The sequence below is a fragment of the Mesoplodon mirus genome (genome assembly GCF_964341445.2).
Source record: "Mesoplodon mirus genome assembly, chromosome: 19".
Classification (NCBI taxonomy): domain Eukaryota; kingdom Metazoa; phylum Chordata; class Mammalia; order Artiodactyla; family Ziphiidae; genus Mesoplodon; species Mesoplodon mirus.
Genome location: NC_138995.1, coordinates 19981851 through 20009797, shown reverse-complemented (window position 1 = coordinate 20009797; position 27947 = coordinate 19981851). Strand labels below are relative to the sequence as shown.

The 27947-nt window shown below is 43.6% G+C and overlaps 1 protein-coding gene across 1 annotated transcript in view; it reads right to left on the bottom strand.

Moving 5' to 3' along the window:
* CMTM4 (CKLF like MARVEL transmembrane domain containing 4) overlaps positions 1-27947 on the bottom strand; it is a 64837-nt gene that overhangs the window by 8599 nt on the left and 28291 nt on the right. The window contains exon 2 of the mRNA XM_082606166.1: positions 3407-3583. Coding sequence (XP_082462292.1) covers positions 3407-3583 — 177 coding nt within the window. The remainder of the gene's footprint in view (positions 1-3406; positions 3584-27947) is intronic.

Genomic DNA, 27947 nt, shown 5'->3' with positions numbered 1-27947 from the left:
TGTTGACACTGTCCTATCTGTTGACCCAGGTGATGGCTACACAGTCTTTGATCATTCTTCACTCAACTGTACATTTACTTTTACAGATTTTTCTGAATATGCTGTATTTGACGATAAACGCTGAGACAAGAGATCAGGAAGCAGGGAAGTAGAGAAGGCATATGCAGACCTCCCTCTGCTTTAAAAAGTTTGGCTGCGCTTACAGGGTTTGAGGGCTCTGAGTGCCAGCTAAGGAGAGTGGGAGCCCCCGGGGTCCATGGTAGGAAGAGGATGGAAGGAGAGAGGGACGGGGTGGCAGAGGAGGCCAGGGGCACCAATCAAGGTGAACACAGGGGTGTGTGAGCTCCCAATATACAGAGAAAAACACACATCACAGAATAAGTCCCACAGATTCGCTAAAAAAAAAAACAAACAAAACAAGCTGATATTAACACACTCTTTCTGACTGCATCAAATGCTTGTATAAAATATATACTTTGCATTGTCCTCCTTATTTACCATTTTTCATGCATATGTGAGTCAACTTATCTCCTGAAATGACCCAGTTTTCTAAATCTATACCAATCACACCCTACGTCACTCATCAGCTGGCTCTGTTGGGGTCAAGAATACTCCTACCGCCTTGTTAGAGAAACATACACACCCAAGGCCAACCCACTGTGATGATTCCAGCCGGATCAGCTCTAAGAACTCACTTTTGCTCCCGTCCCTGAGAACAGATGACCTGGGCTCCCATCAGTAAGTACCATTTCCTCGAGTCCATGAAACTTACATACTCTTTTGTTGGATAAGCAGACACCTTCACCTGCTCTAAAAGGGTGGAAATCCTGCAAAGGATCCCAAAGGACAGAAAGTGTTCTCAGGTGACCATGTCACCACCCGGTCATCGGCCCTAGCCAACACCATCCGAAAGGAAAGGAGGGATGTTAACTTTCCAGTGAAAAAGATGCACTTCGATATAACCCCCAAAATGTGGCTGTCAACCAGTGAAACTCTTTCATGGTTAAAATAGAAAAATCAGGATTTAAGAAAGCTCAACAAATAGGTATTTCTGGAGATAAGATAAAGGCCAGTATGAATTAATTAGAAATCTGAAGTATGAAGTCTTTTTTGCTGTTGTTATGGTGATCTGTGATCCTTTTTAAATGAATTAATTACCTAACTAATTATTTTTTTGGCTACGCCACACAGCTTGTGGAATCTTAGTTCCCCAGCCAGGAACTGAACCTGGGCTCATGGCAGTAAAAGCGCAAAGTCCTAACCACTGGACTGCCAGGGAATTCCCAGTGATTCTTTTTTTTTAAATTGAAATGTAGTTGATTTACAATATTATATTAGTTTCAGGTGTACAGTACAGTGATTCAGTATTTTTGCAGATTACACTCCATTATAAATTATTATAAGCTAATGGCTATAACTGCCTATGTTATATAATATAGTGAAGTATAAAGTCTTCTAACAGATTTATGGCTGTCAAATAAGTAGGTAAGACAGAATTAAGGGAGTGAAGTGAAAGCTGGTGGAAGGTTACAGGAGAATGATGTGGCTGACAGACACCAAGGGCCTCTGACTCACAGTAAGGTTAATATTTCTCATACTGGCAACAGCGCCCACTGCTTTGGAGCCTTTATACACATTGTCTCATTTCATTCTTAAAACAGCCCTGTAAGAAAAATATTATCATCTCAACTTGGGGCTCTAAGTGACTTGCCCAGGGGTCATACACAGCTCTTAAGATCCACCTTAGACTTGAATGCAGATAGGTCAGCCTAACTTAAAGCCAGTGGGGTTTTTTGTTTTGTTTTGTTTTGTTTTGGCTGCATCGGGTCTTAATTGTGGCATGCGGGCTCTTGCCCCGCAGCATGTGGGATCTTAGTTCCCCAACCAGGGATCAAACCCGCGTCCCCTGCATTGGAAGGTGGATTCTTAACCACTGGACCGCCAGGGAAGTCCCACCCCTGGGTCTTAACCATCCTAGCAGGTGCTTCTTTGTCAAACAGGATCTCCAGCACGGTTTCATTCACAGCCCGGTCCAGCCCCTCTCTCAGAAAGTATTTATTGTGGCCTTAGAAACTCCCGGGGAACTGAGTTTCCAACGTACCTTGCCCCACGACAATGACCTTGCCCCCATGGAGCCTGTGTGTTAGTTGGGGGAGGTTTGTGAGGTTTTCTTGCACTACCTGTTCATTACACTATCAGTTTAGAGCACAACTCTGTAAGCATTTTCTTATGGATAACACAGACTTCATCTTAAAAAGAGCTGAGACATTAAAATCTGTCACCAAAAACTGACAAAATGCCTCCAGTATCTTGAGGTTTTAGAGCTTTTTTCTTAGTTTTCAATGCCGGGACAAAACCATCTGAGTTTGCAACTGACAACTTTTCTAGTCCAATTCTCTTTTTATTTTTCCTCCTAAAAGAGTCTGAACAACACAGAGAGCACTCTGTCAGGAAGACCATCTCCTCTTGGTCCCCCACCATGGGAGTGGCCCCGCCAGGCAAGGTGACCAGCCCAGGCCTCCTCCTCCTGGGTTCCTGCACTCGGGCCACACTTTCCACAGTGCTGCATACACCCAGCACCGGCCGCCAAGAGAGGAGCCTGCGTGAGGGCAGGTGGTCTCAGAGCCCCCCACCCACCTCCAAGCACAGAAGGAGAGGCAGCTGATAGTGCTTGCCTGTGTCTCCCTAACTGGTTCCCTGTGAGCTCCTGCACGTGCTTATCTGCAAAGAAATATCAAGAAAACTGAGGGCTGTGAAGTTCCCTTTTCCGTTTGGCACAGTAAGGACAAGTTACACAAGCCCAGGAAAAGGGGCCTGGGAGTGACCGGCCCTGAGATACCTATGCCGGTCAGAAGGTAAGGCTGTCAAACAGAGTTAAGACCCCCAAACCACAGAGGGAAGAGGACACGTTTCCTCAAGACTCTCTGATCAAACCAGCAAACCGTCTGGGACCTCCCAGCTGCTTTGAATTTAAAAATATTCCTAGGTTTCACAAGTTAATGGCAATTTCATTCATATTTTCAATTCTTCCTGAATCAATACTTTTGCAAACAGCTTTTGGGTCCAGTGTGAAAAATATGCAAACATATTAATTCCATGTTCTCTTTCCCATATTCTACAAATATCAACATTACCAATCTTCTCAGAGGACCCCAAAATCGAAATGGCATCTTTAAAGGGGTCAGAATAATTGTTATGTTTCTATCATTAGTGAAGATTCCATTAATTTTGTAGTCATTTTATTCAACCCAGTAAGGAAATTTAAAATTTCACAGCTGCATTACAATGGAATATTTAAGTATCAAAATGAACTAGAACCAAACATGTCATGGACTGATTCCTGCCTTCCCTGGGAGCCGTGCAGCACCCGATCTTTTCCTAATCTGAGAGCGTGACTTCTACTCACTGTCAGGTTCCAGTTGATCTGGGGGATCCTCATGTGAAGGTTGAGACTGAACAGAATCAGCAAGACTCCAGTCACCACAAACGCACTGCAGCTCACAAACTCAAAAAAGTAGAGGCCTTCACACGGGGAGCACTCCATGATGGTCTCTATGCAGATGAACGCGATCAGGGCCAAAATCTGGAAAGAAAATTACAAACACACATGTACGTGTACGTTCAGCACACATCTGTGGACACACGTGTCTGCAGCATTTAAATAAAACTCAACCACCACCGCCACATAACAGCCCCGGAGTTTTTCCCCCTGGGGACAGCAGTATCATGGTCAGGAATGTGACCTGATCCAATTCTTACCTAAGAACAGGTATAGGGGGCTTAATGAAAGGATCAGATTCCTCATGTGAACAACCAAGCCCCACCACAGGACACTGACACCAGGCTGGTGCCGTGCAGCTCCTCGTGAGGAAGCAGACAGGAACATGCCCTCAACGGTTTTAGGCTGCCTCTGCCACGAGTAAGTGGACGCTGCCTACACACGCTTCTCATGTATAGTCTCCACCACAAGGATGCCAGACATCAAGAGAGCAGGGTCCTGGTGGTGTCCATTTCATGGCATCTGCAACTACCTTGCTGGTTCAGCTGAGGTCACACAGGCTGACTGAGACCCTGATGGCTTTAGGAGAAAGATTTGTATAACCCCCTTCCCCCATTTAGAAGTCCCACCCAAAAATAAGGCCCACCTAATTAACTCATGGGCCATGCTTTTAAAAAGTTTATCACTGGACTTGATAATAAAGAGACAACCTGGCAGTTTATAAAAACATTTTAAATCTACAAACAATAGAATCAATTTCTTTCTGAAGGACCAAAGTAACACTCTAGCAGTATGTCCCAAGCGATGAGAGATCATGAAAGCAAACAGGTATCAATGGAAATCACCAGTTTCAAAGGGAGATTTCAGGAACAGGAGGCGGCAGAGGGGCTGAGTTAGTGGCCCTGTGATCAAGGAAAAGTCAGGTGGTCTTACACCTAAAACCAGAGCAGTCTTGGGCTCCTGGCCTGTACCCCACTTCCGCAACTGAGCACCTCGCCGCCCACTACCTGTCAAGCCTGTGCCAGAGCTTCCAGGCCGGACCCCCCCCAAAAGTTAAGGAAGCACAGGCAGGCAGCCCTGTGGTTCCAGATTTGTCCTTAGAACCAGCAACGTCAGCATCACCAGGGAGCTTGTCAGAAATGCAGAATCTCTGCCTCCCCTCCTTGACCTCCAGAGTCACAGTCTGGAGTGTGGGAAACATAGGAGGCACAGGCTGCTCTGGGGCCCTTCTCCACCTCCAGGAGTCCCGCTCATGCCTTTCAGTGCCGCGCTCAGCTCACATCTTCCCCACGCCCTTCCTGACTGCACCTCTCCCCGCCAGACGTGACTGACCCCACCCTCTCCCAGGAAAGCTTGCAGGTCTGTGGTTGCGTTCCATCTATCACACGTGCCACCATGGATCTCTCTGCCTCCTGAGCTCTTTGAGGGTAGGGGCCAGTCCATCTCCCTCCACTCCCAAGGCACCAAACTCACTAACCTGCACAAAGCCAGCGAATGGGGGCCCGGGGAGCCTCTTCAAACCCACCCCAACAATTCCTGACGGACTTGTCAGTCTCCACATGAAAGGAAGGGAGGCTCTGCTTTTTCCATGCCTTTCTAACAATATGTGGTCTTTCCATATTTCTATTCTAAGTCAACACGTAACAATTATGGGCCTTACAGCATACTTCGTGCTTCTCCTAATGGCTCTCCTTATAATTCTCTACAGAACCAGACACTTTCATTCTCAATCTGAATTACATGCCTGACTTGCAATCAATTCACAAAGAAAGAGTTCATATAAGGGAAACTCCTAAAAAAATGTTTCTTTCTTTTTTTTTTTTTACCCCTGTAATTGGACCTAGTAATCTTGGGCAAGAAATAACACACATCAGTTACAAATGTCTCTGGTATGCTAACTTCAACTGTATTTGTGTGGGAAGGTAACATCTACATTCTTAAATATTAAAATTAAAATGGTTTCAAGAATATGCAAATCCAATTGGCAATTCAATACAGAAGACAGACAAAATTCCCTGCTCTCTAGCTCATATGCTAATGAAGGAGTTTTTAAAAAGTAGATTAAAAATATAGCATGTTAGACAGTGATAAATACGAAGAAGAAAAATCAAAGCAGGGAAGGAGAATGAAATGTAACCAGGCAAGGGTGTTCGAAATTTTAGGCAGAGTGACCACAGAGGTCTAAGAAGGTTCTAGATTTATTACAAAGGATATTAAAGTATACGACTGAAAAGCCAGATGAAGAGATACACAGGGCAAGGTCCAGAAGGATCTCAAACACAGGAACTTCCGTCCCCCTGGAGTTTGGAGTGCACCCCCCACCCCCCAACACCTGGATGCGTTTTTGGTTCACCAACCTGGAAGATCAATCCTCAAGTTCAAGATTTTTTATAGAGCTTAATCTGGAGCCCCTCCCCTTTTCAGAGGTCAGTGGCTAAGGCTGAAAGTTCCAACCCTCTCATCACCTGGTTGGTTCCCCTGGCACCCAGCCCCCACCCTTAGGAGCTTTCCAAAAGTCATCTCATTAACACAAACTCAGGTGTGGCTGGAAGGGATCTGTTAAGAATATCAAAAATAGGGGACTTCCCTAGTAGCAGAGTGGTTAAGAATCTGCCTGTCAATGCAGGGGACACGGGTTCAATCCCAGGTCCAGGAAGATCCACATGCTGCGGAGCAACTAAGCCCGTGCACCACCACTACTGAGCCTACGCTCTAGAGCCCAGGAGACACAACTACTGAGCCCGTGCGCCTAGAGCCCGTGCTCCGCAACAAGAGAAGCCCCTGCTCGCCACAACTAGAGAAAGCCCACATGCAGCAATAAGGACCCAATGCAGCCAAAAATTAAAAAAAAAAAAAGAATATCAATATCAAACACCTCTTATCACTTAGGAAATTCCAAGGGTTTTAAGAGCTCTGTGCCAGAAATGGAATGAAGACCAAATATATATTTCATTATTATAAACCACAGTATCACAAGTATTCCCATGTGTAAAGATACAGATACATAAATACATACATATGCACAACTATATACATACAATAATTTAATCAATCCCCCACTGATAGTAATTAGGTGGTTTGTAATACTCTAATAAGCTGTACACTTTTTATAAAATTTATTATATTGAAGTATAGTTGACAATGTACTGATTCCTACTATATGGCAAAGTGATTCAGTTATACATATATTTCCCTGTGCTAAACAGTAGAACCTTGTTGTTTATCCATCCTATATATAATAGTTTGCATCTACTAATCCCAAACTCCCAATCCATCCCTCTCCTATCCCTCCCTCCCCCTTGGCAACCACAAGTCTGTTCCCTATGTCTATGAGTCTGTTTCTGTTTCATAGATAAGTTTACTTGTGTCATATTTTAGATTCCACATATAAGTGTCAAAGAGTGTTCTGCCTATGTTTTCCTCTAGGAGTTTTATAGTGTCCAGTCTTACATTTAGGTCTCTAATCCATTTTGAGTTTATTTTTGTGTATGGTGTTAGGGAGTGTTCTAATTTCATTCTTTTACATGTAGCTGTCCAGTTTTCCCAGCACCACTTATTGAAGAGACTGTGTTTTCTCCATTGTATATTCTTGCCCGCTTTGTCATAGATTAATTGACCCTAAGTCTAGTAAGCAGTATACTTTTTATTTGCCTGCACTTTGGCACAGCAAATCAAATTTCTTCCAGCACACTGAAATCTAACAATCACTGCTGAAGCAAAACCTATCAACTGGCCAATAAGAAAATAGGGACTGGGGGAATTCCCTGGTGGTCCAGTGGTTAGGACTCCATGCTCTCACTGCTGAGGGCCTGGGTTCAATCCCTGGTTGGGGAACTAAGATCCCACAAGCCACGTGGTATGGGGAAGGAGGGAGGGAGGGAGGGAGGGAGGGAGGGAGGGAAGGAGGGAGAAATAGGGACTCACAGTTATACTGGAAGCCAACAACTTCAAAGCACCTGAAGAATCAAAAGTAATTCAACTTATAACAATTCTGCAGTAGACAAATACACAAGGAAAATTGTACAGAGATGTTCAAAAAGATGTAAATAAGGAATAGTTATTGCAGATGCTAATCGGGAGATCACGGGTGCGCCCTTGAAGAGAGCCCTTTCCGTGTAGCATCTACCAACTGACCAGGAGCAAATATTTGCACAGTTGATAAGTAAACTGATATTAAAACATTGTCAGGGCTTCCCTGGTGGCGCAGTGGTTGAGAGTCCGCCTGCCAATGCAGGGGACACGGGTTCGTGTCCCAGTCCGGGAAGATCCCACATGCTGTGGAGCTGCTAGGCCCGTGAGCCATGGCCACTGAGCCTGCGTGTCCGGAGCCTGTGCTCCGCAACAGGAGAGGCCACAGCAGTGAGAAGCCCGCCTACCGCAAAAAAAAAAAAAAAAACATTGTCAGATTTCCACAACTATGGCTAATTATGATTGGCAATATCAAAAAGTGGGGTGTGGGGGGGACATAGCTGGCTGATTAAGGTAACATAAAACTTAAAAAAAAATCATAAACCCCCTGTTACCAGTGGTGGGAGTGTTCTGAAGGGCTGTGTTAATAACAGCATGGTTCACAGTACATCCCGTTCTCCTCCCTCAGGGCACGTTGTAGGGTTGGAGACTTGTGCTGAGTTTCCTGGGGCAGATTTACTCTCAAGATGATGAAGCTTATGCTCCAACATTCCATCCATCACAACTCCTTTTCCCAGGTGGTGATGGAGTAACAGTGGGCGTTTTGGGGATTCAGCTAACTGGAAGTTTTTTTGTTTAGGATTTTCAAAAATTATTATTTATTTTTTGGCTGTGTCGGTTCTTAGCTGTGGCATGCGGGCTCCTTGTTGAGGCAGGCAGGATCTTTCATTGTGGCACACGGGCTTCTCTCCAGTTGTGGCGTGGGAATTTTCTCTTCTCTAGTCGTGGCACACAGGCTCCAGGGCGTGTGGGCTCTGCAGTTGCGGTGCGCAGGTTCCACAGTGCATGGCCTCTGTATTTGCAGAATGTGGGCTCTAGTTGAGGCGCCAGAGCTCAGTAGTTGCAGCACACGGGTTTAGTTGCCCCGAGACATGTGTGGTCTTAGTCCCCAACCAGGGATCGAACCCACGTCCCCTGCATTGTAAGGTGGATTCTTTACTACTGGACCACCAGGAAAGTCCCAGCTAATTGGAAGCTGAGTGAGAGAGACAGTGAATTTGGGTTTGGTGGTCGCTTTCATGTACGGCTATTGTAGCCTTCCCTCTGATCTGACATCATGAGGAAGAAAAAGGTGCTAAAATTCACAAGATCAATGTGTCTGACAGTGCCAAACTAAAAGTGTGGGTGGTGAAGGGGGAACGGGGTTTGAAACATACGGAGCCAGAAGTTAGCATTCTTTGGAAGGAGAATTCTTCAGATCATCAAATGCCCAAAACCGTAAGTGGACAATTCTGTTTTCATTGGTGCCTAAATGGAAGTTGTGCCCTATCAGGAATATATCCAATAACGCAGAGTATGCAATTATTAACACACTATATACCTTTCCTCCCTTTTTGGTGGGAATCACATGAAATAGAATCTATCATTATTCTGGGTTTCAGGGAATTCCCTGGTGGTCCAGTGGTTAGGACTCTGCAATCTCACTGCTGAGGGCCTGAGTTCAATCCCTGGTTGGGGAACTTAGATCCCACAAGCCATGCGATGTGGCCAAAAGAAAAAATAAAAATAAAAAGAAAAAAAGAAATTCCAGCAGTGGTACTATAAAGAGCAACTACATATATGTGGGAGATTATTATAATTTATGCATCCCCATGTATCAGATCACATCATAAAGTATCTGACAAATCTTGAACTGATAAAGTCTGACAGTCCCAAATAAAATGGCACACAAAGTTGCCTCTAATATTACTCAGGCATAAAAAGAAACGAAATTGAGCTATTTGTAATGAGGTGGATGGATCTAGAGTTTGTCATACAGAATGAAGTAAGTCAGAAAGAGAAAGACAAATACCATATGCTAACACATATATATGGAATTTAAGAAAAAAAATGTCATGAAGAACCTGGGGTAAGACAGGAATAAAGACACAGACCTACTAGAGAATGGACTTGAGGATATGGGGAGGGGGAAGGGTAAGCTGTGACAAAGTGAGAGAGTGGCATGGACATATATGCACTACCAAACATAAGGTAGATAGATAGTGGGAAGCAGCCGCATAGCACAGGGAGATCAGCTCGGTGCTTTGTGATCACCTAGAGGGGTGGGATAGGGAGGGTGGGAGGGAGGGAGATGCAAGAGGGAAGAGATATGGGAACATATGTATATGTATAACTGATTCACTTTGTTATACAGCAGAAACTAACACACCATTGTAAAGCAATTATACTCCAATAAAGATGTAAAAAAAAAAAAAAGAATATATCCATGTTAAAAAAAAAAAAAAAGAATATATCCATGTAAAAAAAAAAAAAGTTGCCTCCAACGAATGGAAACAGCCTGAAGAAACAAATGTTCCAATGACAACCTCCTACACACATTCATCAATAAGTTGATGTATGCAGTGTAAGAGTGTATTGATTGTGTAATGATGTTGCTCAATACAATGGAGTGGCAAACTAAAACTTGAATTGCTCTTGTGTACCCCTAAATTTCAGATCGATTTTGTCCACTTTTTCGGAATGAACTGATCATACTAAAATTCAAACACCGTCGATCTTAGTGGAGGCCAAAAGTAAAAACAGAAAGAAAACACATTTAGAATTTGTAATTTTGTATGCTTCTCATTCTTAAATAGTCATTATTGCACCCAGTTTTGTATTTTTAATTTCATATCTTTTTCCTTAGAGTGGGTCTCCAAAGTCACATGAGTCTCAAGCCTCTCAAAACCTGGCTCTGCTTCTGACTGTGGGCAATCAAAGGTGAGTGGATAAGATATGTTACTTCTGGCAGCAGCCTTCAGGAACTGTGAGCAATTTCACCATGCTCCCTCCCCCGCCAGCCAGCAGTGCTCCTGGTGGGGGTGGCCTCTGAGTAAGGCTGATGGGCAGCCAGCTCCCAACTGACCAGAGATGAGCGTGTAACATAGGGGAGAAGGAAACCTCCCTTGGGTTAAGTCATGGAGATTTTAGGTTTGTTTGTTACTTCGGCATAATCCAGCTCATGTCAACTAGGAAGGGCACCTTGGCATGTTAAATTTGCACAACAGGTCCTGGGTATTTAGTACAAAACTGCAAATTTTTACAGGATGAATATGTTACCACGCCACTCACTCTTAAAGACACCCGATCCAAATGGTTTTACAGACCAATTCTTAACAGACTGTCAAGGTAAAGATACTGCCTATGTTGTTTATAAATTTATTTATTTATTTATTTATGGCTGCATTGGGTCTTCATTGCTACACGCAGGCTTTCTCTAGTTGCGGTGAGCGGGGCCTACTCTTCGTTGTGATGCACGGGCTTCTCATTGCGGTGGCTTCTCTTGTTGTGGAGCATGGGCTCTAGGCGCATGGTTTCAGTAGTTGTGGCTCACGGGCTCAGTAGTTGTGGCACGCGGGCTCTAGGGGGCAGGCTCAGTAGTTGTGGTGCACGGGCTTAGTTGCTCCGTGGCATGTGGGATCTTCCCGGACCAGGGATCGAACCCATGTCTCCTGCATTGGCAGGCGGATTCTTAACCACTGCACCACCAGGGAAGTCCATGCCTGTGTTATTTAAACTAACAAAGAAAAGCATAAAATATTTGGAATTTCTGGGATTTATCTATGTGGTAGGCCTGTGCATAGATTTTTTTTTTTTAACTTAGGCTTCTATTATTTTCCAAAATTTCTACGAGTACATGTTTTTATTTTAAAAATGAAATAATTTTATGTATATAAACACTTTGGGGAAACATCCAGATTTATTATGAGTTACGTGTTAGTGACCTCTAAGAATCATTCCTTATTTGTTTTGAAACCATTCATGAATATTTTAAAATGACATTATATACTTTAATGGAAAACGAAAGTCGCTCTCCAAATCCATGTCCGTCCCATTTCCTTATCAGAAGAGTCCATCATCTCCAAGGCCTCCCTGACCTCAGACCATCCTGTTTCCTGGCCACCACTGCACTTTTAGTGCAGGGAGTGGGCACATAAGAAACAGGGCAGCCTTCTGTATATATAAAATAGATAAACAACAAGGATGTACTGTTTAACACAAGGAACTATAGTCAATATCTTAAAATAACCTATAGTGGAAAAGAATCTGAAAAAGAATATATATACATATCTGAACCACTTTGCTGTACACCTGAAACTAACACAATATTGGTCGCTTAATTTAAAATAAATAATTCACACTGTATTTATTTCAGTAAAAAAAAAAACAAACAAAAAAACATTGTCACTTTTTCCAACTTCTGAAATACTGTCCATTGGTTTTTTTGTTGTTGTTCTCACTTATAAATAAATCAAACTGTATTTCAGTAAAAAAGAAAAAACAATTAAATATAAATTTCTTTTAACAAAAAAGAAAGGAAAAGAAAAAGGGCAGCCTTACTCTCACCAATGGGATGGCAAGGACCCTCCCCCCATGCCTCCCAAGTGAACAGTACTGTCCTGAGTATCTATGAAGGCATCTTGGAAGGTTAGACAAAATCCTAACCTTCCTTGATCACCAGTTTATCAAAGGATTTAATGAAGCTCATTTTAAAATACACCTGCAAGCAAAAATCACTGTACTTAAAAACAATTTTCAGGGGACTTCCCTGGTGGCGCAGTGGTTAAGAATCCGCCTGCCAACGCAGGGGACATGGGCTCAAGCCCTGCTCCGGGAAGACCCCACATGCCACAGAGCAACTAAGCCCGTGCGCCACAACTACTGAGCCTGTGCTCTAGAGCCCACGAGCCACAACTACTGAGCCTGCGTGCCACAACTACTGAAGCCCGTGCGCCTAGAGCCCATGCTCCACAACAAGAGAAGCCACCGCAATGAGAAGCCCGTGCATCACAACGAAGAGTAGGCCCCGCTGACCGCAACTAGAGAAAGCCCGCACACAGCAACGAAGACCCAACACAACCAAAAATAAATAAATAAATTGGGGGGAAATAAATTAAATAAAAATAAAAACAATTTTCAGGAGTCTTAAAAACCACCAGGTGCAAAAATGACTCTCCATTTGAAGATGTCTGTCACAACGTGAATCTGTGGTGGCTCCTATGTAGCCAGACAACTTCAGTGACCCGACAGCTCGGTGGCACCTGGGGGCTTGCTGTGCTCAAAGTCTGTTCCAACCCAGCCAACACACCCCATGATACACGCACAGACAGGTAACTAACCAGGTACCAGGAGCTCAGGGAGGGGTTGAGGTTTGGAAGGCAGAGGGTCACTGAGGGTTTGGGGAACAGCAGAAGGCTCTAGAAGGCTTCCTGGAGAGCACTGGACTCAGTGATGCTAGAGAAAGCAAGAGAGGAACATTTGTGCATGGTAGTGCCTAGCTTTCCAACTGAGTTCCTTGGTTGGGGGTGAGGTGGAGGGTAGGAACAGAACCCAGCCCCTCACCCAAGTACCTTTGTTTTAGAGGTTCTTAAACTCTTCTGACCAAAGAACAGAACACCTGTTAATAGTCTCCTGAACCAACACTCCAGGAAGCATAGCTTGCAAATCAGCAGTCTGGTTTATACACTGGGAAAATATTTCTGTTGTGCTTTTTAAAAAGAAACTTTTAAGTTTGAAAACTACTGTGGCAGTCTGACCCTTCCAGTTGCAGAGAAGCAGTCCTGAATTCGCACAGTGTGCTCCGGTGTGGCCCCATGGCCACCCACCTTTGGGTTTTCTCACGCTAAGCCCCATGCTGTTTCCATCATAACAACATCCCTCCTGGTCTTGGGGTCCTCACAGCACACTGGCATATTAACAGTTCTGAAAAGGCTCACGGTAAAAAAACCTGTTTACCTTTATTTGATGTGCGGATTATGTTACCTGAACACAGAATGTTTTTATTCCTCAGCACACTTATTAATACTACATAGCGGGGAAAAAAAACCCACTACATAGCGGTGTTTGGAGAGAAATGAGTTTGGGAAACACAAAAAGCATGTGCTGGTCAGTATTCAACTTTATCAGGTCATACACAATTTCAACGCACAGACTAAAATACAGAAGCTCATTTACTCAGCAGGGTAGCAACTACTAAGGACCCTGTTAACTGAGTGACACACACACACACACACACACACACACACACACACACACACACACACACACAGAGCAAGGTTCAAAGTACCTTCAGAATCAGACCAAACTCTAATCAGCTCTAGCACGTTCAAAATTAAAATGTCTCTCTTCCCACCAGTACTGAAAAATTATTTGAGATGAGACGTGGCTTGTATTTAGCCACAAAGATCCAAGAGGCAAGTTGTTAAAATGCCACTTCTTCTGGAAGACCCCACGATGTGCAGAAGAGAGAACCCAGAGAGGGCAGCAGAGGGCACTTCAGGAAGCAGCTCCATTCTTAGCACTCACGGTGGATGCTTAGATTGGGTCCTGGGGCCAGAACTGCAGAAGAGGCACAGGAGCCCTTTCCCTTCCATTTTTCTGAGTCTGGAGGCCAAGGAATTTAAGTTGCTCTATATAGGGCCAAACAACAGATCACCTTAAAGCATAAGCTCCCAGGCCAGAAGCCATGTGGCCTGATCTGCAAAGGGTCTCAAATAGCTAGCTGTGCAGTGCCAGGCACCTCAGATTGACAATGGCTTGCACTTAGGGAGCATCAATAATGTAATAAGGATGCTCTCAGGCCCTGTGCTGGGCACGGTCCCTTTGTCATCTGTGATGCTCATGACCACACCTCCATGGTGTGGCCCAGAAGCTCTGTCCCAGGCCCCAAAGGTAGTTTCTCCACATACCTCGTTCTTCTACACCAGATGCCTAATGGTTGATTTATCCAGGGTCTAGAACCTCCCCACACCCTTGGCCATGGGAAAAAGCATCAGTGTATAATTTCTCTTCAATGAACACAGCAGGAGACCCAGGGAGCCAGTGTCACGCAGGTCTCTGACAAAGCACACAACTTGATTACTCAAAGGGATCTAACAACAGTAACATCTCACTTTTTTTAAGCAAAATAATCCATGAGTTGCTCCGCTCAAGGGACGCCATCCCATGAGGAAGGGAGATTTAAAGTATTTCCCTCCTCTCCCGAGACAATAGAGCAATGCGCAAATATTTTTTGGTTCCGAAACAAAGGAGCTAATTACAGGTGTAAGTTATTTAACCTTCAATCAACAACTTTTTGCGTGCGATCTTTGGTTCCATTGTTTTTCTCCAGCCAAGTAAACAGTGTCCAAGGTACGGATGTGAGAGATGCAGAGAATTAAAAGAAAACTACCTGCTCTGGAAATGCAGGGACACCCCCAGGAGCTACAGCCACCCAGGCCGGCAGCAAACACGAATTAGGCAGTAGTTAAGCAAAGGAGCCAAGGGGCAGAAGCAAATCAGTTCCTGATTGTTGAGAAGGAAGAGAGGAGGAAAGAGAGGGAGGCTGCCAAGGGCGCCGGGCAGTCGGAAGGAAAGAGGGGACCCGAGAGGCCAGTTCTGCCAGCCACACTCCAGGCTGCGGTCACTTCAAGCCTCTGAGGGCTTTGTGTTTGACTGAGGACAGAAGGACTCAGGCTGTTGCTGCTCCAGGGAGCTGTGTGTTGGTTGGTCTGAGCATGGCCCAATGTCACAAGGCCCACTTCGGCCAGTGCTCTGACATGTTTTTCAAGCTGGGTTCTACTGTGTAAATGATTCTGCTATTTTGGAGTCCTAAAGCCATATGTAAGTTAAGAGCTGAACTCAGCAGATTGCATTTCGATTTCTTTTTCTGGCAAGACTCTCACCTTTCACATAAATGATCATACTTAACAGCATTAGCGAGCTCTAAGGCACACGTATTAAACCCACACGTTACTTGTTGGCAACGGCTGGCCATAGCCTATGACAGTCTCAGACAAATTAAAATAGGCTTATTTGGGGACATCCAACAACTTAAAGCACACAAACAGTATTATCCAATGAAGTGCAAAAAACATTTCCTTGTTTTTTTTTAAAAAAGAAGTCTAGAAAACTTGATTATGTGGTTGATGATATAACTGCACATGATTTCAGAAAACCACAGGACGGTCAGCATCTTTTCTGCCAAGAGAATGCCCACAACATTTTACTGCAAATGCCATCCTGGCCAAAAAGCTACATTTTCAGACTATTTAAATTAGTAATGGAGCAAAAACAATGCACATGTAGAGGACACAGGAAACAAGCGCCTTCAAACCATACACGCCTGAAGATGTTTAACTACACTGCTGGCGTTTGGATGTTCTTTTCCCCCTTCCCTTCCCATATCCTAGCTTCACGCATGAAGCTGAAATCCCGGGAAGCAGTGTCCCATCCCCACCGTGATTCAAAAGTAAAACGCAACCCCCACCCCCACCCCCCGCTCCTTGCTCTCTCTGCTTTCATTCCCGGGCGTCTCCCGGCCCCAACATCTCTGACAAACCACCTTGACAGATGGGAGGAAGGGGACAGCTTTTCTCAGTGAATGAGAAACCAGCAGGCCATGAGCAGCTTTTTGCTAAAGATTAATTTAGGTCAAAATAGCGACCTGCATACTTTAAGAGGCCAGGAGGAGGTGCGCCTAGAAAACCCAACTCAGCCTTAAGACCTACAGCCGTAACGGCCCCCAGCACCTCAGCATCATCCAACTGAGGAAGGGTCCCGCAGGAGAGGAGCCAACTTAAGTGGCCAAAGCCCAGGGCCCTGCGCACAGATTCAGAGACTTAAGAGACTCAGGTACCTTCCTCCACAGCTTAGCACATAAATCAAGGCACTACGGTTCAGGAGAGTCTTTGTAAACTGGTGTCCCTAGCACCAGAGACAATAAGGACAGTGCTCCTAGAATGTGTGATCCGGTGGCCCTCCTAAAAAAACCAACATTTGCTGAGTCCTTCTACTGTGGGTCAAATGCTGTGCTGGGCGCTGTCACAAGATTCTCTCCTTTTATTTAACCTCCATCCAATCCTGGGAGGAACATGGTTGGTTTGCTTGTCTTTAATTGAGATGTAATTCACCCATACCATAAAAATCATCCATTTAAAGTATACATACAATTCAGTGGTTTTTTAGCATATTCAAAGTTATGCAACCATCACCATTATATAATTGCAGGACATTTTCATCACCCCCAAGAGAAACATCCTTTTTCGTTTGTTTGTTTTTTATTTATTTATTTTTGGCTGCGTTGGGTCTTCGTTGCTGCACACAGGCTTTCTCTAGTTGTGGCGAGCGGGGGCTACTCTTCGTTGCGGTGCACGGGCTTCTCATTGAGGTGGCTTCTCTTGCTGCGGAGCACGGGCTCTAGGCGCGCGGGCTTCAGTAGTTGTGGCACGTGGGCTCAGCAGCTGTGGCTCACGGGCTCTAGAGCACAGGCTTCAGTAGCTGTGGCGCACAGGCTTAGTTGCTCCGCAGCATGTGGGATCTTCCCAGGCCAGGGCTCGAACCTGTGTCCCCTGCATTGGCAGGCGGATTCTTAACCACTGTGCCACCAGGGAAGTCCCAGGAACATCGTTTTTAATCCCCATGCTATTGATGAGGAAAATGAGGGAACCATGTTAAGCAACCCATCCAGGATCACAAAGTCTCCAGCAGAGCTGAGGTGAAACCCAGTCCCTGAACCCCTCACAGCACTGGCTGCCACAGCACTGATCACCCCTCAATCCACCCATGGCTTCCGCCACTCCCTTCCCGTCCTACCAGCCCGCAAACGGTGGGTGCTCCCCAGGGCTTTCCCTCTGCTGCTTTCTCACCAGATAAGTGTACCCAACAGATTTCCCTGATCCTGACTCCCACTCCCAAATCTACTTCTCTAGTCTGAGCCCCGGATCCAGGCTGCAATACTGTCCCACTGGGCATCTCCACCTAAATGTTCCCAGGCACCCACAAATGTGAGAGCAGAAATCTCCTTCCCTGATGCAGTTAATGGCACCACCAGCCATTAGCAATAGCACTCAGCACAGTAGTTAAAGAGTTGGGACTCTGGAGTCTCACAATCCTGAGTTCTGATTTCAGCTCTGCCACTTATTAGCTCTGTGCCCTGGGCACATTGCTTCTCTTCTCTGGGCCTCTATGACTGCTTCGAGGATCAAACGTAAGACATTTAGCACCATGCCCAGCACACAGTGTTAAGTAAATGGTAGCTGTTGTCATTACTATGTGAAAGGTCCAGCAGAACTCAGACACAGCCTCTGTCTTCACCAAGCTGACTCTTGTGGGGAAATGTGTCCATGTTGTAACATATGTCAGAATTTCCTTGTGAAGGCTGAATGATATTCCATTATATGTATATACCACACTCTGTTTATCCATTCTTCTGTTGATGGACACTTGGGTTGCTTTTACCTCTTGGCTACTGTGAATAATGCTGCTATGAACATGGCTGTAGAAATATCCATTTGAGTCCCTGCTTTCAATTCTTCTGAGTACATACCCAGAAGTAGAACTGCTGGGTCACACAGTAATTCTACATCTAATTTTTAGGAGTCAAAAATTTAAGCTCAATATCACTAATTATTAGAGAAATGCAAATCAAAACTATCACCTCACACCAGTCACAATGGCCATCATCAAAAAATCTACAAACAGTAAACGCTGGAGAAGGTGTGGAGAAAAGGGAACCCTCATACACTGTTGGTGGGAATGTAAATTGATACAGCCACTATTGAAAACAGTATGGAGGTTCCTTAAAAAACTAAAAATAGAACTACCATATGACCCAACAATCCCACTACTGGGCATATATCCAAAGAAAACCGTAATTCAAAAAAACACATGCACCCCAATGTTCATAGTAGCATTATTTACAATAGCCAGGACATGGAAGCAACCTAAATGTCCATCAACAGAAGAATGGATAAAGAAGATGTGGTACACATATACAATGGAATATTACTCAGCCATAAAAAGGAATGAAATTGGGTCATTTGTAGAGACATGGATGGACCTAGAGAGTGCCATACAGAGTGAAGTAAGTCAGAAAGAGAAAAGCAAGTATCATATAATGCATATGTATGGAATCTAGAAAAATGGTATAGATGATCTTATTTGCAAGGCAGAAATAGAGACACAGACGTGGAGAACAAATGTATGGATACCAAGGGGGAAAGGGGTGGGGTGGGAGGAACTGGGAGACTGGGATTGACACATATACATTATTGATACTATGCATAAAATAAGACAACTGATGGGAACATACTGTATAGCACAGGGAACTCTACCTAATGCACTGTGGTAACCTAAATGGGAGGGAAGTCCAAAAGGGAGGCTGATTGTATGGCTGATTCATTTTGTTGTGCAGTGGAGGCTAACACAACATTGTAAAGCAACCACACTCCAATACAAATTAATAACATAAATAAATAAAAAATAAAAAATTAAAATTAAAATAGCTGTATCCATTGAAAAGGGCTAGAAACAATAACTCAATGACAATGAGCACCTCAAGTGCCCAGAACAAGGTCCTAAATATTATTTCCCACTAACGAACGGAAACTTCTTGGAGAAATGACTGATTCCAGGTCTGGGACAGGATGTACACAAGACAAGCATATCAGAAAGCGAGGATGCTATTAAAGATGACTGAGACTGAGTCAGAAGGACACAAGTGAACTCGAAGGGGCTCCCAATGGCCAAAAAGAGGACAATATAAGCATCAAAATATTTATTTATTTATTTATTCATTTATTTATTTAATTAAAATAACATCCAAATCTTGGTTTCTAAATACCATTCTTTTTCACTGAAAGGAACCAGGGCTCCTTGGAGAATTGCAGGGCTGAGGAAGAAGAGTCTGAGATGAGCTTGGAAACCTTGTGTTAGAGAATGAAGGGAACATGTGTAAAGGGGCTCTCACTGGCCAAATCCAGGACAATTCGATCATCAAAATAAATAATGATAAGTATTAAAACCCACGACTAAAATATGAACTCATGAGTCCACACTGATATAAACAAACAGGGAAGAAGGGAAAACTCTTCTGTAAGATGGAAAATCCTGTTAATACAGAAAGAACAATGGATTTATAAAATTGCCATCTGGCAAAACCATCATAACAATACTTGATTCAAGCAAGAATCACCAATGGATATTAAAACTACTGAGTGAAATGCTGGAGAAATTACAGGATATTTATGTGGTCTAAAAGTATCTCTCCACAAAAATACTAATCACATAGGAAAAAACAGTAACCTCACAGTAGAAAAGCCTGGAAGACATCATTTTAACTGAGTTAAGGTCACCAGTGATGGAACGAATCTGTATCATTTGCTTCTAATACAATGCACTGAAAAGAATACCTCTGTGGTATTCCTGACAATACTACAAAACAAACAGAATCTAAACAGGAGAATACGTCAGACAAACCCAAATTAAGGGACATTCTACAAAATAACTGGCCTGTATTCTTCCAAAATGTCAATGTCATGAAACACAAAGGCTCCAGACCAAAGGAGATTAAAGAGACATGACAAGTGAATGCGACACCAATCCAGGACTTTCTTGTACTATAAAGAACAGTTTTGAGACAACCAGGGAACAAGACTAAGGTGTATAGTTTAGCAATAGTATTGTATCAATGTTAATTTCCTGACTTCTATCATTGTACTACGGTTACTTAAAAAGTGGTCTTGTCTTTAAGGATTCTGAAGTATTCAGGCATAAAGAGCCATCAAATCTGCAACATACCCTCAAAAGACTTAAAATATTATAAAAATATACATGTGGGGCTTCCCTGGTGGCGCCTTGGTTGAGAGTCCGCCTGCCGATGCAGGGGACACGGGTTCGTGCCCCGGTCCGGGAAGATCCCACATGCTGCGGAGCGGCTGGGCCCGTGAGCCATGGCCGCTGAGCCTGCGCATCCGGAGCCTGTGCTCCGCAACGGGAGAGGCCACAACAGTGAGAGGCCCGCGTACCGCAAACAACAACAACAACAAAACGTATACACATGTGTACATACACACACATAAACAGGAAAACAGAAAGGATAAAGCAAATGTGGTAAAAAGTTAACATTTGGAGAATCCAGGTAAGAGTATATATCATTTTGTACTCTTGCAACCTTTATGTAGTACTGAAATTACTTCAAAATAAAGTATTTTTAGATGACCACAAAATACTGATATATTAAATACATAAAAATTCACAAGTTTGTATGGACATTACCAGGGGGAAAAGCCCATTGTTCATTCACCTTTGGAAGTTGCTAAAGCATCAGCTTGTTATTAGGAAAACTGATAAATAAAGGAAAAGAATCAAGCATGTACCTTGCCTTTCCTGTACAAACTGTATTTCAGGGTAATCAAACGGATAATGAGGGAAAGTTCCTTACAGAATTCCAGCTAATAAATGCAGAAGGATGGACAGATTTAGAAAATCACCATTTTGTAATGGACAAAAGGCCAGAGTTTCTCAATCCACTTGAAAACTAGAAGATGTTAACTTTGCTGGACTCAACCAAAAAGTTTTTCTGTCTGTTCACTTAGCAAAGTCATTCTTCTATCTTCCATTTGAGTCATCCTCCACTAAAGCTTTCTCTGGCTCTTTCTTCCGCCCAAACCAGTCTTCTCTCTCTCTCTCTGATTTCCTGTAGCTCTTGGTCTATACCAGTGGTTCACATCCTTGGTGCATTGGGGGATCATTTCAACATTCTGATACCCACACTGTACCCACCCTGTACTGCAGTACAAGGTTTTTGCAAACTCAGGACTACTGACGCTGTGGGCCGCGTCATCTGCTGTAGGGATGGTCCTGTGCACTGCAGGTGTTTAAGCAGCATCCCTGGCCTCTACCCTCTAGATGCCAGTACTCACGCCAACCCCAGTGGTGACAACCAAAAACTGTCTCCAGATATTGTCAAATGTCCCCTGGGGGATGGGGGCAAAACCTCCTCCAACCTCCAATGGGGACCAGTGACCCAGGCCATGCTCATTAATGGCTGTTAGGCTACTAGGTAAAAGGATGATGAGGAATTTTACACAGATAGATCAGACATCAGACTCACAACACTTGCATCTGAAACCAAGTCCCCCTAAGACTGAGTTCCCCTGCAGAGTTTATGATTAATCTCTCTATCCAAAACTTTATACCCTTTCTTGTCTCACCCCTGTTCCCCTCGGGACTGAGGAGTATCAGAGAAAAGGGGGGACTGAAACCAAGCAGGACTCTGCAGGACCTTCCTGGGTACAAAAGCCCCTCTGTGCCCCTGGTCCTTGTTTGTAGAAGAAGGCTTTAGTCTCCTAGGTCTTCTAAAGAGCAGACTCAACAGTTACTAATTAGAGAAAAGAGGGAATGCAGAAACAAAGGAAAAGCAGTTAAGCAAGAAAAGTAATGATGGCTTTTTTTTTTTTTGGCTGCACCACACGGCTCGTGGGATCTTAGTTCCCTGACCAGGGACCGAACCCATGCCCTCAGCAGTGAAAGCGTGGAGTCCCAACCACTGGACCACCAGGGAATTCTCAATCATGACTTAAATAGTTCAGCGGTAAAACAGAGTCTTCCTCAAAGGATACAGATAACAATCTGATGCATACCTTTTGAGTTAGTCTGCAGAAAACTAAGACCCATACCCAGGTGGAGTTTGGTGACTACATGTAGTTCACAAGCACGGAGCCCCCAGACTGGCTGATGATTAAGATTTCCAAAACATCACCCTGTTACCACCAACTAATCAGAAGAAAGTCCATGAGCTGATCATGCACCCTGCAACCCTCACCCCTAATGTAAGCAGACAGGGTGGGGGATGGGGGTCTCTGGAGAAAGAAAACAAGGCATGGTTTTCTTGACATAAGAGAAGCCCTTTTTGAACTAAGCCATTCTGTGATCTAAGCCTGGGCACAATGCTTGCCCTTGAACAGGTCTCAGTAATTAATGATCTTAAGGGAACAAAAGAATGCAGAAACACACAGCTGTTAGCTGGCAAGAGAAGTAACAGTAGCAAAGATAATTTTCCAGTTGTAAAGACTCCCAGTTTTGTTTCAATGATAAAGATTAGCCTCAAGTGCTCAAGCACCAGATCGGCTGGAACCTAAGGGATGATGAGGTTGACCTTTTCTGACCCTTGAGATTTCAATAACAAATTAGCTCATTTCATCAACAAATAAATAGCATAAAAGGAGAGGGAAGCTGTTGCAGACTAAGAGAGATTAAAAATACAAAGCAACAGAAGCAATGTGTGGATCTTGTTTAGATCTTAATTCATTCAAACCAATGAACACATACTGGATATTAAATGATACTAAGGAATTATTAAGATTATTAATTATTTAGATGTGATAACTGTGAATGTATCATTTGGGGGAAGCATCTTTAACTGTTAGGGATGCATATACTAAGCATTTACAGTTGAAATGCTATGGTATCTGAGACTTGCTTTAAAATACTACAGCCAAAAAAAGGAGAGGAGCTGAAGAAACAAAAATGCAAAATGTTGATAGCTGTTGAAGCTGGGTGAAAGGTATACTAGCTGATGGTTAATTTTATGTGTCAACTTGAGTGAGTCACAGGGTGCGAGTCACAGGGCGCCCAAATTAAACATTGTTTCTGGGTGTGTCTGTGAGGCTGTTTCTAGGTGAGATTAGCATTCGAATCAATTGAGTAAAGCAGACTGCCTTCCCCAGAGTGGTTGAGCATCATCCAATCTGTTGAGGGCCTGTATAGAATAAAAGAGGAAGGGGGATTTGTCTCTTTTTCCTGCCTCACTGTTGAGCTGGGACATCTCATCACATCTTTTCCTGCCCTTGGATTCATCATCAGCCCCCCTGGTTCTCAGGTCTTCGGACTCAGAGTAAATTACACCACTGGCTTTCTTGGGTCTTTAGCTTGCAGATGACAGATCAAGGAACTTCTCGGCCTCCATAATCACATGAACCGACTCCTCATAATAAATCTTTTATATCCTATTGGTTCTGTTTCTCTGGAGAATCCCGATTAATACTAGTAAATGTTTGAAAGTCTCCATAATAAAAAGTTAAATTTAAAAAGAATATTGAAGGGGAGGGTGGGAGGGAGGGAGACGCAAGAGGGAAGAGATATGGGAACATATGTATATGTATAACTGATTCACTTTGTTATAAAGCAGAAACTAACACACCATTGTAAAGCAATTATACTCCAATAAAGATGTATAAAAAAAATTAAAAAAAAAAAGAATATTGAGGGACTTCCCTGGTGGCTCAGTGGTTGAGAATTTGCCTGCCAATGCAGGGGACACGAATTCGAGCCCTGGTCTGGGAAGATCCCACATGCCGCGGAGCAGCTAAGCCCGTGCGCCACAACTACGGAGCCTGCACTGTAGAGCCCGCGAACCACAACTACTGAGCACACACACCGCAGCTACTGAAGCCCACGCGCCTAGAGCCCATGCTCCATAACAAAGAGTAGCAATGAGAAGCCTGCGCACCGCAACGAAGAGTAGCCCCCGCTCGCTGCAACTAGAGAAAGCCCGCGTGCAGCAACGAAGACCTAACGCAGCCAAAAATAAAAATAATGAATTTATTTTAAAATAAAATTAAAATTTTTTAAAATAAAAAGAATATTGAAGGACTTATATCCAGAATATATAGAGGACTCTCAAATCTTTACAATAAGAAAACAATCCATGGGAGTTCCCTGGTGGTCTAGTGGTTAGGATTTGGCACTTTCAGCGTTGTGGGCTGGGTTCAGTCCCTGGTCAGGAAACTGAGATCCCACAAGCCAAGCAGCATGGCCAAAAAATAAATAAATAAATAAATAAAATAGAAAGAAAGAAAGGGAGGGAGGGAGAAACGGGGAGAGAGAGAGAAAGAGACAGAGAAAGGAAGAGATGAAAGAAAGAAAGAAAGGGGGGAGGGAGGGACGGAGGGAGAAAGGAAGAAAGAAAGGAAGAGAGAGAGAAAGGAAACAACCCAATTAAAAGGTGGGTAGGGCCTCCCTGGTGGCGCAGTGGTTGAGAGTCCGCCTGCCGATGCAGGGGATACGGGTTCGTGCCCCGGTCTGGGAGGATCCCATATGCCGCGGAGCGGCTGGGCCCGTGAGCCATGGTCGCTGGGCCTGCGCATCCGGAGCCTGTGCTCCGCAACGGGAGAGGCCACAACAGTGAGAGGCCCGCATACCGCAAAAAAAGAAAAGAAAAAAAAAAAAAAAAAAGGTGGGTAGAAGGGACTTCCCTGGTGGTCCAGTGGGTAAGACTCTGTGCTCCCAATGCAGGGAGCCCGGGTTCAATCCCTGGTCAGGGAACTAGATCCTGCATGTATGCCGCAACTAAGAAGTCTGCATGTTGCAACTAAGACCTGGTGCAGCCAAAGTAAATAAATAAATAAATATATATATTTTTAAAAGTGGGTAGAAGATATGAACAGACACTTCATGAAAGAAGATACCAAGATGGCAAATAAGCACAAGAAAAGATCCTTAACATAATTAGCCACTAGGGAAATACAAACTAAAATCACAATGACATGCCACTTCACACTCACTACAAGGGCTATAATTTTTAAAAATTTTAAGTCAATATCCAGTGATGGCAAGGTGCAAAAGTGACTAGAACTCTCATACACTACTGGTAAGAATGCAAAATAGTACAGCCACTCTGAAAATGGCTTGGCAGTTTCTTATAAAGTTAAACATACACTTGCCATATGGCCCAATAATCCCCCTCCTAGGTAACTGCCCTAGAGAAATAGAAATTATGACCCTATACCTAAATGTAAATGTTTATAGCAGCTCTATTTATAATCGCCCCCAAACTGGAAACAATCCAAATGTCCTTCAATGGGCAAATGGATAAGCAAACAGTGGTATGTCCGTAAAATGGAACACTACTCAGCAATAAAAAGGATCAAACCATTGATACGTGTAGCAACATGGAAGAATATCTCAAATACATGATGCTGAGTGAAAAAAGCCAGGCTCAAAAGGCTACACACTGTATGATTCTATTTACATGACATTCTGGAAAAGGCAAAACTATAGGGATCGAAAAAAGATCACTGGTTGCTAAGGGTTGGATCGAAGTAGAGAGAGGGACTGACAACAGAACTGCAGCATGAGACAATTCTGAGGGGTGATGAAAGCATTCTGAACTACGCGGTGATGGACACATGGATACATGATTGTCAAAATCAGAACTGTACACTATAAAAAGTGAATTTATTGTATGTAAATTAAAAATAAAGAAAAACAGAAAAAAGAAAATGCTATGAAGCCTGTTGGTAAAGGGAGGCATGTACAAAATTGTTGTGTTATAAATCAATTTGTAGTTAGTATGCATGTATTTGTGCTGTGGTGCATGTGTATGTACACACCCATATTTACACGTTAATAAATACACACACAGACAAAAGTATTGTATGTGCAATGTGATTAATGCTCATCTCTGATTAGTCAGATTCCAGGAAACTTGTTTTCTTTTTTTAAATTACTGATGTTTTCTGATTTTTTTTCCTAAAATAAATTAGTATTGCTTTTATTATTTCTTTCTTTCTTTTTTAAAAAATAAATTTATTTATTTATTTGTTTTTATTTTTGGCTGTGTTGGGTCTTCGTTGCTTTGCAAGGGCTGTCTCTAGTTGCGGCGAGCAGGGGCTACTCTTCGTTGCGGTGCGCGGGCATCTCATTGTGGTGGCTTCTCTTGTTGTGGAGCACGGGTTCTAGGCACGTGGGCTCTAGAGCGCAGGCTCAGTACTTGTGGCGCAAGGGCTTAGTTGCTCCGTGGCATGTGGGATATTCCCGGACCAGGGATCGAACCTGCGCCCCCTGCATTGGCAGGCGGATTCTTAACCACTGCATCACCAGGGAAGCCCCTATGATTTCTTTAAAAAGTAATCTTTAAACAAGCAGATAAAAAGAAAAATGCAAGCTCCTCTGAGACGCTTTTCCTGATTCCTCCACAACTAACCTTTTGCCTTGCAGGCCTCCCCTCCATCTCCTCCAAGCACCTACCACAGGCTGCCCTGCAGCTTCATTCTCTCTGTAGCCTCAGCCTCCGCTGCTGATGAGCTAAAGTGCCTCCTCACCCACCTTGTTCCTGTGTTCAATCCAGTTTACTCCAGGGGGGCGCCTGTCTCAGGAATCATGTCCATCTGGTTCCTTGCTATATCCCACCAGCCACCCCCAACAGGCACTCAGTAAAGAGCTGATCAGTGACTGACCAAGCAACTGGGAATGAACAGGCATCTAATGACCAGTAAACCATATCTACAGGTAACTGGACACTATCCAAAGGGTGATAATTAATGTTTCAAGTCAGCTTAGAATATGGACTCAGGTGAAGGGCCTCTGGGATGACGCCTGCCCACTTAAGTTTCTAGAAGTTATTTGGGAGAAAACATACAAGCCTGGCTTATCACTTACCATATTTGTGGATATGAGACTTGGAACTGTTAATACTTAAAATGAGAACTTTCAGAATCATCCCAACATGTGACAAGGTGGACTCTAACTGGTGCATATTTAAGGTTCCAAGAGTCAGCTGTAGGAATACAGAATAGCAGAAAGCAGACTTGATAAAAGCAGTCAAGTGAAAACAGACCTGGTGATTTGAGGTGACATTAGTCTTGATGAAGCTAAATGTCTGTCAGTAAAGGATGAAGTAAAAGACAAATTCTGGTGGCAGGGATTGAGCTGAGTGACCACAAATCTTTTCTCATCTAGGACCCTCCACTGTCACATCTACAGGCTGAAGTCTATTCATTAGTTTGAAAAGATATTAAGTCTAAAACTTATTAAAATGGATATTTTTATGATTCCCTTCACATGCCAGGAATATCCAGAGTGATATTTTAAACGTCCTTACTTCAAAAACAAAAATAAACAACAACATAAACAAACCAAAATATCACAGCATTCTAACTTCTCTCTAGCCTAAGCAGACCAAGGTCCTAGCAGCCTGCAAGCCAGTAACCCATTTGCTAAATAAAAACATATCAGAAAGCTTCCAAATGTCACAACTTTGGAATTCCAGTTCCGGTTAATGGAGTAAGTACACTCTACCCTGAATGCTGCTATAATATCTGAAAACAATGCATGGAGCAGCTATTTCAGGACTCTGAAAAATAAATAGTAGTAGGTAAATGAGGGAAGAAGACCAGAATTCAAAGTTCCACTGAGCCGGAAGTCAGTTTCCTATTTTTCCTCCAAGATTGCCCAGCTTAGACTCAAAGCAGCCTCAAATCCAGAAAAGGGAACCAGGTGTGGACAGAGAGGGCCCCAGGACAAAATCTCCTACTCTGGCTGGAGATGTGGGCAAGGGGATTCTTAACACTATAAACACTGGAGGAAATTCTGTTTTTTGTTTTGTTTTTGTTTTAATTTTTTTCCCTTCATTCTCTCCTATTTCAGACCCCAGGCAAGCCTGAAGTGACATAAGCAGCTGCAGCAACAGAAGCCTGAAGATGCCTGAAACTCTGATGGAGGGGACTCTTCCTGTATGATC